The 13,833-nt window shown below is 38.5% G+C and overlaps 1 protein-coding gene across 7 annotated transcripts in view; it reads left to right on the top strand.

Moving 5' to 3' along the window:
* The window catches only part of TCF12 (transcription factor 12), a 390,963-nt gene that overhangs the window by 262,201 nt on the left and 114,929 nt on the right, over positions 1 to 13,833 (top strand). For all 7 annotated transcript variants that reach the window (XM_061157234.1, XM_061157240.1, XM_061157232.1 and 4 more), the window contains one exon: positions 10,584 to 10,648. In XM_061157234.1, coding sequence (XP_061013217.1) covers positions 10,584 to 10,648 — 65 coding nt within the window. The remainder of the gene's footprint in view (positions 1 to 10,583; positions 10,649 to 13,833) is intronic.

The raw sequence follows: 13,833 nt of genomic DNA on the forward strand, positions 1-13,833 counted from the left end.
CTTGGTTGGTTTTACTGAAAGAGTGAGGTGGGGCCATTGATGTTCAGTGACTTGTAACTTGCCCCATTCACCAAGTGAGAGAGAAACAGCCAAGATGTGAACCCAGTGGTCAGAGTTCCTGAGTCTCTGCTTAGATATACCCAAAGGCATTACAGATCTTCCCATTCTTAGGACAGTATTTTATGTTTCTCCAGGTGGTTAGTATGATTCAGATTGAATGACAGTTTTGGTACTCTTTGTCCACAAGAAGAGAGGAAAAGCGTCTCTATATGTAAATGAGTTAGGTAATTAATGAGTTTTCAAAGATACCCAAGGGGGAGGAGGGTATTCTCCTCATAGAACCATGACCTCTTGATGAGGGTGAAGGAGGAAAGTGAAAGAGTCAGTTAAGACTAAATATTAAAAAAAACTAAGATCATGGCATCTGGCCCCATTACTGCATGGCAAATAGAAGGGGGAAAGGTGGAAGTAGTGACAGATTTCCTCTTCTTGGGCTCAAAAATCACTGTGGGAGGTGACTGCAGCCATGAAATCAGAAGACGATTGCTTCTTGGCGGGAAAGCGATGACAAACCTAGACAGTGTGTTGAAAAGCAGAGACATTACTCTGCTGCCAGAAAGGTCCATATAGTCAAAGCTATGGTTTTTCCAGTGGTCATATATGGTTGTGAGAACAGGACTGTAAAGAAGGCAGAACACCCAAGAATTGATGCCTTTGAACTGTGGTCCTAGAGAAGACTCATGAGAGTTCCTTGGACAGCAAGGAGATCAAACCAGTCAATCCTAAGAGAAATCAACCCTGAACATTCAGTAAAAGGACTGTTTTTGGTCATCTGATGTGAATAGATGACTCACTGGAAAAGTCCCTGATGCTGGGAAAGATTGAGGACAGAAGGAGAAGAGGGCGTCAGAGGATGAGATGGCTGGACGGAATCACCAGTGCAGTGAACGTGAACTTGGGCAAACTCCAGGAGACAGTGAGGGACAGGGAGGCCTAGCATGCTGCAGTCCATGGCGTCACAAAGAATTGGACACGACTGGGTGACTGAACAACAGTGTTGATCTGGGTAGTTTTTGACATATCCAGGAATTCTTTTTCTAGGTTAAGCCTTTGTCTTTTAAGAAGAATAGTCTAATGCTGCTCGTTGAAAATAGAGTGATAGGGATTTTGCTGTTAGTCCAGTGGTTAAGACTCCAAGCTCCCGATGCAGGGGGCCTGGGTTCAATCCCTAGTCAGGGGACTAGATCCCACATGCCACAACTAAGACTCGACACAGCCAAATAAATAAAGATTTTTTTAAAAAATAAGATATGGTTATGGAGTTTTTTATTTAATAGATTTTTGAATTTGAATGTAAATCATTAGGCCTGAATGAACTTGAAATAATATTGGCTTTCAGGCAAATAGGGAAACTATTTGTTCTAATTTGTGCTGTTACCCGTGAAGTCAACAGTTCTTTCTTGAATAGTGTCTATTCATTGAAATTACTAAACTTTTTTGGAAGCTTTCAAGTACTCACTAAACTGCTACAGAAATAAATACTGAGCCAGCTACATCTTCCATGATATCTCTTTCTCTGGTCATTTCCTCATAAAAATATTATTGGGTTTCCCATGTGGTGCTAATGGTACAAAACCCGCCTGCCAATGCAAGAAACATAAAGAGGTGTGGATTCAATTCCTGGGTCAGAAAGATCCCCTGGAGGAGGGCATGGCTGCCCATTCCAGCATTCTTGCCTGGAGAATCCCATGGACAGAAGAGAGAGGAGCCTGACGAGCTACAGTCCATAGGGTCGCAAAGAGTCAAATACAGCACACGTTGGTAGGAAAAGAGCACTTACAGCTGGGGCAGGTTTCTAGAAACCTGTAGATTGAGAGATCCTGAAAATTTACTGTCATATCTCACAGCTTCCTTCAGTGACTCCTTGGTATTAACAGAATATCTAGGAAGATGAAAAATAAAACTAGCAGTGCTACCAGCAGTGTAAGGAAAGCACCTTTCCACAGTGCCTCCTTGCAGGTAATAGCTGGTCAGCAAATTCCGACAGCAACCTCAAGATGTTGGGAGTGAAAAAGAGAAAGTGGAAGAGTCCTATACTGCTGCGTACTCTAAAGAAGGTTCAGCAAAGCAGCTGGAGAGTTCATGAGCCCACGTTGGTCAAGAGTAAAGCCCTGTCTCCCAGGAAGGAGTGTGCTTTGCTTTTCGCACCATACTCTGTCAGATGTGTTGGAGCAAGTGGGCCTCAGGGCAGAAGCAGCCCTGAATTCTAGACCACAGCAGGTGGAGCAGTTCCTGGAAGGACCTGACTTCAGGGAGTTAGTTACATTCCCCAAAACAGGAGTGTTCCACAAGGTGTGTTCTCTTGGCTGGCATAGCAATTGATTTTTAATTGTTTAAAACATATACACACAAACAAATCCCTTCATTGGCCACACAAAACAATCTTGCAGGATGCTTTTATGCAACCTCTAATATTGTCCAACTTGTTTATTCTTACAGATTAGGAAACTGAGGCCCAGAAGGACGTGAAAATAATAAATATTTTTCTAAAAGGCACTTGAAGCAAGAGTAACATCATCATGTGCCCTTTGTGAAAACTAAAAACAATTGAGTTAAACCAGCATAACTACATTGCTATCGTATCCAGAGCCAGCCTTGGGAGTAGTTGGGCTTTGCTGCCAATCATTTGGGGGATGATTTGTTGTTGGTCCCTCTTTTCATTAGGAATACATTTCACATCCAGTGCTAAATCAGTTGATTGGTAGAAGCTGCTTGGAGGGCTCAAAAGAGAAAAAAATAATATATTTGGGACCTGCCAAGTGTCTGCATATATGATCAGAATGTAAGAATTGTGTCCTAAACCTCCACTGGAAAGTAGGGCAGTATAAAAGAATGTTAAGAATTTGGTGTCAAGACAACCCTGCATTGTAGATCTTTCAATTCTTTGACTTTGGGCAAATTATTTTTCCTCATTAGTGAAATGGGGATTTAATAGTACCTCCCTCAGTGGGTCAGAACAATTAAATCCATCCCTAGCTTTCATCTGGCTTATTTCAGTAGTCTTCTAAGTGGTCTTCCTGTTTTAACACTTGTTCCCTCATAGTTTAGTCTCCTGGAGAAGGCAATGGCAACCCACTCCAGGACTCTTGCCTGGAAAATCCCATGGATAGAGGAGCCTGGTAGGCTGCTGTCCATGGGGTCGCTAAGAGTCGGACACGACTGAGCGACTTCACTTTCACTTTTCACTTTCATGCATTGGAGAAGGAAATGGCAACCCACTCCAGTGTTCTTGCCTGGGGAATCCCAGGAACGGGGGAGCCTGGTGGGCTGCCGTCTATGGGGTCGCACAGAGTCGGACACGACTGACGTGACTTAGCAGCAGCAGTTTATTCTCCACACAGCAGCCACAATGATGGGTGTGGAGTATAAAGATGTGGATCATCTTTTCAGTAGAACAGTTCTGAAGTCTATTAGATATCCCAACAGAAAAAACTTGTTCCTTGACCTTTTACCAGCATACACAAAAACCAAAGTCAGATTTAAGTGTGTGAAAGATTAAGCTTTTAAAAGAAAGCATAGAGAAACAGATTCCTAACCTTGGAATAGCAGAGATTCTTAAATAGTGCACACACCAAAGAATGTTAATCATATAGGGAAAGATGGACAGATTGGACTGTGTTAAAATGAAGAATTTCTGTTTGTCAAAACACACCATTACGAGAGTAAATAGGCAAGCTACATAAAATATATAGATACAGTAAAATGTCTTGTTTGAAATATGTATACAAATCAGCAAGACAAACAATCCAGTAGGAAAAAAAGTGAGCAAAATTGTGAATGATCATTTTACAGTAAAACACCTGAATGTCTAATAAACATGAACTCATTGTGATTCACCAGTAGTAACTTGACTGCTAAAAATGTCTATTTTTAGGTCTTCTGCATTAATAAACAAATTTGCAACAAAAGAGCTAATTGTTCCACGCATCTCTTTACAAATAAGAAAAGCTGGAATGTCATATTATTTTCTGCACAGTTTTTATTTCACTATTGGAAATTCTGTTTTCTGAGTGTTATTCCTCAACAGCCCCCACTTTGGCTTTTTAGTGTTATTCTTAAACTGTGAGTGATACAAAATAGAAAGCAATCATCATGGATCTTTTTTTCATGACACTATGTTCAAAAAAGTACTGCTTTGGGCAGGAGTTGGAGTAGGTAACCTCTGAAGTCTCACTGAAAAAATGAATCTCTGATCCTGGGAAAGATCATGTGGTCTTATTTAGTATTCACAATTACTGAGAAATGACATAGGGGGTCCTTTAATTCACCTGCACTTCAAGGAGTTTCCAAAATTGGTGTTTACTTTTACCCTGCTGAAGATCTGAACCCTTTTAAACCAGGGTTCCCACAATTGGGTGTGGCGCATTCCACCAACATAAATGACCTGCCAAGAGGATTCCTGTCATTTCAACTCTTTCCTCCACTCCTCTGGGAGGGGACATGCCTTCAATTTTTGAAGTGGAGTAAGCGTTAGAAATTTCTGGTCTTGTTCTTCCTACCTCTCTTTTCTGGGGCTTCCAAGTACTTAGCATAAATTTAGATAGGTTCAGGTAATGTGATGAATCAAAGATGAAATTTAAAATACTTTTTTTAGGAAATGAAATCCTGCATTTACATCTAGAAAAATCAGCTGTATAAGTACAGAATAGGAAGACTTGGTTTAACAGTGTTTCAGCTTTCTTTTTTTAAGTCTACTTTGTGCCCAACAAGATAGTATGACTGTTAAAAAAAGCCAGTGTATTCTGGACTGCAGTTACGACGTAACTAAATTCCAGTAGAGGTGTAGAGGAAGGCACATTTCCTTGTTTCTCTTCTGTTGTGTCTTCTTACATTTCCTTTTCTCTTTGCTGTTTGTGTTTTCAGTCTGTACCTTTCTACTCCTTTTTTTTTTTTTAATCTTTTGCTGATCAGGGGGAAACAGCATTTAATTGCTTTTGAAAAAATCAGTGACTATCTGTCTGTACAATGAAAGATGGGGTCCTCTGTTTATATTTGGTTCTCAGCACACTGCTGCTGCTGCTGCTAAGTCGCTTCAGTCGTGTCCAACTCCGTGCGACCCCATAGACGGCAGCCCACCAGGCTCCCCCGTCCCTGGGATTCTCCAGGCAAGAACACTGGAGTGGGTTGCCATTTCCTTCTCCAGTGCATGAAAGTGAATCTCAGCACACTAGAAACTCCCCAAGACTGGATGGATTTTCATTCTTTGGCCCTTCAGTAAAGAAAAGGTGCTCACCTCAGCCCTTAGTTCACTCAGGTGTTTGACCGACTTGTCTCAGTCAGCGCGTACTGCTTCTGTCCTTGAGACTGACTGTTCTCACAGCCCACGGATAGCGTGAGCTAGGTCTAAACGAAAACCGATCTGACAACACTTAAGCTTTATGTAGGGCAAAATACAGCTTATTCCCGACACCCCTTTTGTTTGAAAGTCACTTGCCTAAAAGGCCATATTGGGCCACCTGCTCAGAAGACCCTTCTGTGCTCAGAAGATCCTTCTGTAAGATGGGTGGGTGGTTTCATCTCTACTTCTAGTGTGACTATGCATGCTGAATGACTTCAGCCGTGTCCGACTCTTTGTGACCCTGTGGGCTGTAGCCCTCGGGGCTCCTCTGTTCCTGAGATTTTCCTGGCAAGAATAATGGACTGGGTTGCCATGCCCTTCTCCAGTTAGCTCCCGCATTGCAGGCAGATTCTTTACCAGCTGAGCCACAATGGAAGCCCAGTACTGGAGTGGGTAGCCTATCCCTTCTCCAGCAGATCTTCCCAACCCAGGAATCAAACCGGGGTCTCCTGCATTGCAGGTGGACTCTTTACCTACTGAGCTGTCAGGGAAGTCCTGAGTATTACCAGACGGTGTCTCTTACTTCATTCAGGTTTGAATATGACTATCCTTCCTTGTTCAGTAAGCCTTATGGATTGTGTCAGCCCCAGACAATTCTCTGTCCATTCCTCAAGAACCACCCACAGTGTGTTTGGATCTGGACCTCAAGACACCTGACCTTAATTGTGAAACTTGTTTTTCATCCAGATAGGCTATAAGCTTTTCTGCTTATTGACACCTATTAAGGGCGCAGGTTTGGCTCTTCATCTTATAATGCCACCATCTCTCAGAGTGATTAACCCATAAATGTTTGATGGAAGTTATCAAACTCAGATTCTTCTATCTAGTCAACTCCTGCATATTTGTGCTTGGGTTGGGGAGGAATGGGAAGGTAAACTTGCCTGTCGGATCCCAGCCTCAGCTTGACTGCTGATTATGTCCTGTGCCAAAAGAATGTAGGTGAAACGATCTTCTGAAGAGTTCTTTATAGACTAATATTAACATTAGTTTGTGTTTCTGGAGTTTAGACAAGCAGTGGAGAGTTTCAACTTGCTGTTAAAACACGTATGTTATTCCTAGGGAACAAGATGACTTAGAATTTTATTTTTTTTAATCCAAGAAAATTTGTTACAGTAATGACTGTTTCTAATAGTTTATATATCTTTCACAAACACCTGGGTAAAATAATTTCTTGAATCAGTAATTTGCTTTTTCTTGAACAATAGTTATAAATCCTGTCCAAATTATTCAAAATCTTCTGTCATGTCTTGAACATTTCTGTTTGGGGTCAGAAAATACTGGGTTGATTAATGTATAATATGCCATGCAAGTCTAAATAAAAAGCTTTTGCACACAAAATATTTATGAAATACATGTTGGGCTCAATATACAAATATATATATAAATATATCTTTAAATAATATGTTTCTCTTCCACTAGTGTTGGGGTTCTTAAAGTGAGTCCATAGACTCTCAAAATGGAAGCAAAATCAATGAACTTGGACAGGAAAAAAATTGTTATTTTCCCAGTCTCCAAGTGAAATTTAGCATTTCCGCTGATGAGGAATTTCCTTGAATGAGGGTAGCAAAACAGACCTGATAGTATTTATGGTTTTTGTCACCAATAGGACAGATATTCTCATAGCATAATATAGTTGTTAAAGATATCTTAAATTGTCATTTGTGATTTAAAATTACCATTGTTAATAGGCCTACTTCTAGATCTTGCACTTAATGTGTTAGTAATGAGGCATTACTATGCAGCATATTTGTTTAATATTTTAATAACTTATTAGATTATAATAGTACATATCTTGCTTTGTACTTTTAAAAACATTATTCTGAAGAGTAGTTCTAGGTTCAGGATGGGGAACACATGTACACCATGGCTGATTCATGGCAATGTATGGCAAAACCACTGCAATATTGTAAAGTAATTAGCCTATAATTAAAATAAATAAATTTTAAAAATAAACAAAAATAATAATAAACAGACTCTGTGTAAGAAAAAAAATAATAAAACCAGTGAGAAGAGTGGCGTTATTTTTTTTTAAATGAAGAGTAGTTCTGCCAAAGAGGCCTGTGGTTCATACATACCCACATGCAAAAAAAACCCCTCTACTAGAATATCTCAGTAAAATTTTTGTAATATTTTTAATAGGTGTTTCAAAGGAAATGAGATATATGTTGTTACTAGTAGTTCTTAAATTGTAGTCAGAAGTTTTTGTTCTGTATCAGACATCTAAAATAAAATAAAAAGACATAGGATTCACCTTACTTGTTGAAGACTGTTCTTGTGAAAAGTAATTTTGTAAGAATTAAAGATTATTGTCTTTTAAGTCTCAGACATGATATGTGTTATTATATTTCAGGAGTACCCAGATTTCTAAAGTCCCTAAGAGGTAAATAGTTCTAACAAGTTAAAAGTTAACTAAAAATGTATTTACATTTTTAATCTCATTTGAATAGGATAAGTGTCATTTTAAACACAAGCTCTCAACTTTCCATTTCAGAGGAAACTTTACTTTGAAATGTTATGGGCTAATATTAAATGACTTTCATTCTCTCTGGCTTGAACATCCTCTGTGAAAGAAGTTTAGAAATTTAAATAGGTACAGGAAGTAAATTTTAAAACTTGACTTTTTTTTAAACCGTCTTTATCTATTGGGTAGCTTCCACACAGATATTAAGATTGCATTTGAAATCTGTACTTTATTTTAAAAAAGACCTAATATCTCTCATTCTGTTTCCTTGTCCACCTCAACAATTAAAAAAAAAAAGTCGTTACTAGTACAGTTGAGTGAAAGTATAACAGTTGTTTAGTTTTAAGTCTTTACTGTTTGTTTGAAATAATGTTTAAGGAAGAATTTGCAAGGTAAAAAGGACTTAGTGAATATTTCAACTAATAATAAGTTGATAGTATATTGTTATGAATGACAAGTCATTGAAACAGTCTTTTTTTTTTAAACTTTATGGTATTGGTTTAAAATGTTATTGTCTCCCAGTTCTGTCCTGCTAGGTATATGACATCATCTTTGTTCAACAGGGAAGGGTGTGTGTCAGACTTGAAAATATATAATCCTTTAAGAATTTTGTGAAGCAGGTTACAAGAGTTGAAATGTAGAATCCAAAACTGCAAGATATTATTTTGACTTGTATAAGCAGTCTTACTTGTAAAGGATATATTTAAAGAGTTACAAATGTTTTCGTTTTTATTTCATATGTATATTTTGCCAATTAAAATTAAAAGTAATAGAACATATTACTTGGTGGTGAGAATGAGGCAAATCACAGTATTTAACCTGTTTTCATAAATCACGTAATTTTTATATGTTGGCATTGCTTTACCTGTAATAGGTACTTCATCAGTAGTAAACAGTAAGTGCTTCTTAAGACATATTCTAATGGGCTCAGAAATTATATCCTTAATTATTACAGTATTTTCTAATAATTTGCTTTGTTATTACAAGAATTGTTTTGTGTATCTAAAGGTTCAGTAGATGCCAAGTTCAGAGTTGTAAGGTTTCTGTATCAGTTGGCCAGTTGAGTATCTCAGTAGCATGCATACATCAGTGAAAATGATCAAATATTAATACATACATCTCTGAAGTTTTTTTTTTTAATCGTGTACCACATCAGTAAACAATTTTGAGCATGTCATCTACGTGTGGAGTTTTTTTTAATTAATAAACTGTAGTTTTATATGGAGAAGGCAATGGCAGCCCACTCTATTACTCTCACATGGAAAATCCCATGGACAGAGGAGCCTGGTGGGCTGCAGTCCATGGGGTTGCTAAAAGTCAGACAGGACTGAGCGACTTCACTTTCACTTTCCACTTTCGTGCATTGGAGAAGGAAATGGCAACCCACTCGTGTTCTTGCCTGGAGAATCCCAGGGACAGGGGAACCTGGTGGGCTGCCGGCTATGGGGTCGCACAGAGTCAGACACAACTGAAGCGACTTAGCAGCAGCAGCAGCATAGTTTTATATAATCACAAGCCAATATCTCATTGTGTAGTGTACAGTTATGGTGAAGTTCATATAGCCTCAGTAACTTTAAATATTTTAGGTAACTTGTCAGATTTAATTTTTTTTTTTTTTTACTTTGAAACAGAGAAAAAGAATTAGCTCTTCCATTATGATTGTTTATTTGCATTCCCATCTTTGATATTAACATCAAATTGTGATCCTTGCAGAAATCTTTTTAAGTAATGTGTCTATTTGTGAGAGATCATTTAGTTTAAAACTATATGCTATTGAAAATTCACTTTACTAAACCTACTAAGCTCCTGTGTATTGAAAAGCAGATTAGCACTGGTGTCAGTTGTCAGCACTTTGGGACATCTGCTCTCCCTCTAGAGCTGGCCTATACCATTCCTGACACTTGGCCATCAGCTTTGGAACTGCAAATATAATCCCAACAGGAATTCTTATTTTTTTCTGGGAAAGGTATACATCAGAATGAAAACTGCAGAGAAAGGTGATGCATAGTTGAAAGTGTTCATCCTTTAATCCAGCAGTTCCACTTCTTTGTGTCTATCCTGAGAAACTCTTCTGTGTGTAAACAATATATACAAGGATATTTGTTTAAGCACTCTTCATGATAACAACAGAAAAAGTAGAAACTATTTTTCTGTTTTTCAGTAGGAAAATAGATCAACTGTGCTTTTTATTTGTATATTGGTTCATTTTATAGCAGCAAAAATGAGTGAACTACATATCTTTAATGTATATCTCAGGTTATATAACATGTAATCCCATCTGTTTAAATGTATTAAACACAGATAGTTATGTGTATTTTGTTGGAGTACATAAATATATGCTAATAGATTCAAAATATACATAGGAATCATATACCAATTTTATGGTAGTGGTTACCTTTGAGTCTGGGGTAAGATGTGAGCTATATCGATACTGTTTTAATTTTGGAGAGAGAAGGGGAAGATGTTGAATCTGAAGCAGGTATGGGAAAACGTTATGCTTACTTGTATGTATATGAATCATACTGTTGGCTATATAGATATCCATTCTTTTGAATTTTTTTTCGTTTTGTCACATGACTGAAATGGCAGTAAGCTATTCAGGTTTTGTTTATTGGATTTTATTTTCTTGTTTATCATTTGTTCTCATAAATGGTCTAGAAGTTTAATTGATTGTGTGTCAGTCAATAAAGATTTTTATATAAAGTTACTTTCTTTGTTTTACAGGAAAAACATCAGAGAGAGGCTCATTTTCCCTGTACAGCAGAGATACTGGATTACCAGGCTGTCAAGTAAGTTAATAAATACAAAATCAGTGCAATAATTTCTTAACATGTAAATAAAGACATTAACAGAGGAGGTGGAAATTTATCCAGTTTATTTCACCCTTTTTGTGCATTTAATTTGTGACTAAATGTAGTGGGGTTTTAGTAATTAGACATTTTCTTTCTGCTCCTCTGTTTGAAATGGTTTCCATTCTGTGGTTCACCAAACTATTTCTCTGTCGTCAAAAGAATTTCATAACTCACCTCCATTTTAACTGGAGGCAAAGTACCAGTTACCTTCCTACCATCTTCCAAAATGCTGATTTCTGAAAATGATGTCTGTTTATTTCCTCATAAAAAGAACAGTGTTGCTGGTAAACTTCAAGAAGAACATGAAATTGCTCTGTGACGCTTGACTATCTTATGTTAAACTTACTAATGTTGGAAGTAATTTCATCATAATCTGTTACTCAACTCAGGTCCGGCTGTTTGCTACTTGCAAATCAATACCTGAGGAGCAGGTGTTGGTAGAAAGGAAAGTTGCTTTTGATCAGAAAGTTGACAATCTGGGGAGAAGGCAGACTTGAATACCCCTGCCAAAACCAATTCTGAAGATGCTGCTCAACCATGACGGTTTATAAAGGGGGAGAAAGGGGGGAATTAATTTCAGGTAATCATTGAGATGAAGAGTCAGAGACATTGCCATTCCCCACTGCATGTAGTCTTATTGGCTTCTTCTTGTGATCTTTCTTTAGAGGCAGTCTTTTTTCTTTGGTCACAGGACATCATGTGAGATATTAATTCCCTGGCCAGGAGTTGAACACCTGCCCCCTGCGATGGGAGCATGGAGTCTTAACCACTCTACTGCCAGGGAAGTCCCTTAGATGTCATCCTGTTCACAAGTTTGTGCATACAGCTTGTCCATGAGATTACTACAGGGGAAGCTAGGGAGGAGGTCTGATGGTCATCTGCTACTTATTCTTCATTTTGTCATCATTGATCTATGGAAGGAAACAGCAGGTGAGGCAAGGTATTATATGATCAAAAGATTTGAAAACTGCTTGGGCCAGAGATCAGCAGAGCATGACAGGTACCTGGTTTAAGGGTAGTTGTAATATAGCTTTGCTAAAGTGACACGACACAAAGGGTTTCCTGATGAGGGGAGTTTCTTGGAAAGAGCTCCTTGCAAATGTGCAGTGAAACCATTTTTAGTTTCCTCCAGTCTCTTTGACTTGGAAATGTTCTTTCAACTCTTCATATTTCTTAGTATGTTGCATTTCTACTAATGGCCATTTCCTCTGCTTTTTTCCCCACATCTTTATACTGAGAATCCTAAATACATAGTTTGCTTGCAGATTCCCATCACAATCAAGCCAAAAAGCATACAAAGGAAAGGCAGAATACATTTAAGTGTTTTCTGCTGTCTGCATGCCTTTCATAAGACCCACCTTAACTTTAGACATGGGCACTTAACTGTCACAGTGACAATGAAAAGTAAAGTGAAAGTGTCAAGTCGTTCAGTTGTGTCCAACTATTGGAGACCCATGGTTTGTAGCCCTCCAGGCTCCTCTGTCCTTGTAATTCTCCAGGCAAGAATACTGGAGTGGTTTGCCATTCCCTTCTCCAGGAGATCTTCCTGATAACTAGTAACTATCCCATAGTTGTGCCATTCAGAATACCTAGCTTCAAATCTCATCTCTGTGATTACTGACCTGTGGTTCTAAGACAAGTCATTTAACCTCAAATCGAATCTCTGCATTGACTTCTTCATTTGGAAAACAGAATTAGCAATTTTTTCCCCCACGTATATAAGTCTCGGAAGGCTAAACTGCTGTACAGGAGACAGGGATTAAGACCATCCCCATGGAAAAGAAATGCAAAAAAGCAAAGTGGCTGTCTGAGGAGAACTTACAAATAGCTGTGAAAAGAAGAGAAGCAAAAAGCAAAGGAGAAAAGGAAAGATATACCCATTTGAATGCAGAGTTCCAAAGAATAGCAAGGAGAGATTAAAAAAAAAAGCCTTCCTCAGCGATCAATGCAAAGAAATAGAGGAAAACAACAGAATGGGAAAGACTAGAGATCTCTTCAAGAAAATCAGAGATACTAAGGGAACATTTCATGTAAAAATGGGCTCGATAAAGGACAGAAATGGTATGGACCTAACAGAAGGAGAAGATATTAAGAAGAGGTGGCAAGAATACACAGAACTGTACAAAAAAGATCTTCACAACCTTGTCACTATGGTGTGATCACTCAGCTAGAGCCAGACATCCTGGAATGTGAAGTCAAGCGGGCCTTAGAAAGCATCACTATGAACAAAGCTAGTGGAGGTGATGGAATTCCAGTTGAGCTATTTCAAATCCTGAAAGATCATGCTATGAAAGTGCTACACTCAATGCCAGCAAATTTGGAAAATTCAGCAGTGGCCACAGGACTGGAAAAGGTCAGTTTTCATTCCAATCCCAACGAAAGACAATGCCAAAGAATGCTTGAACTACGGCACAATTGCACTCATCTCACATATTAGTAAAGTAATGCTCAAAATTCTCCAAGCCAGGCTTCAGCAATACGTGAACCGTGAACTTCCAGATGTTCAAGCTGGATTTAGAAAAGGCAGCGGGACCAGAGATCAAATTGCCAACATCCGCTGGATCATCAAAAAAGCAAGAGAGTTCCAGAAAAACATCTGTTTCTGCTTTATGGACTATTCCAAAGCCTTTGACTGTGTGGATCACAATAAACTGTGGAAAATTCTTCAAGAGATGGGAATACCAGACCATCTGACCTGTCTCTCGAGAAACCTGTATGCAGGTCAGAAAGCAACAGTTAGAACTGGACATGGAACAACAGACTGGTTCCAAATAGGAAAAGGAGTACGTCAAGGCTGTATATTGTCACCCTGCTTATTTAACTTATATGCAGAGTACATCATGAGAAATGCTGGGCTAGAAGAAGCACAGGCTGGAATCAAGATTGCCAGGAAAAATATCAGTAACCTCAGATAGGCAGATGACACCACCCTTATGGCCGAAAGTGAAGAGGAACTGAAAAACCTCTTGATGAAAGTGAAGGAGCAGAGTGAAAAAGTTGGCTTAAAGCTCAACATTCAGAAAACTAAGATCATGGCATCTGGTCCCATCACTTCATGGCAAATAGATGGGGAAACAGTGGAAACAGTGTCAGACTTTATATTGGGGGACTCCAAAATCACT

This window comes from Dama dama, chromosome 12 (assembly GCF_033118175.1).
Source record: "Dama dama isolate Ldn47 chromosome 12, ASM3311817v1, whole genome shotgun sequence".
Taxonomy (NCBI): domain Eukaryota; kingdom Metazoa; phylum Chordata; class Mammalia; order Artiodactyla; family Cervidae; genus Dama; species Dama dama.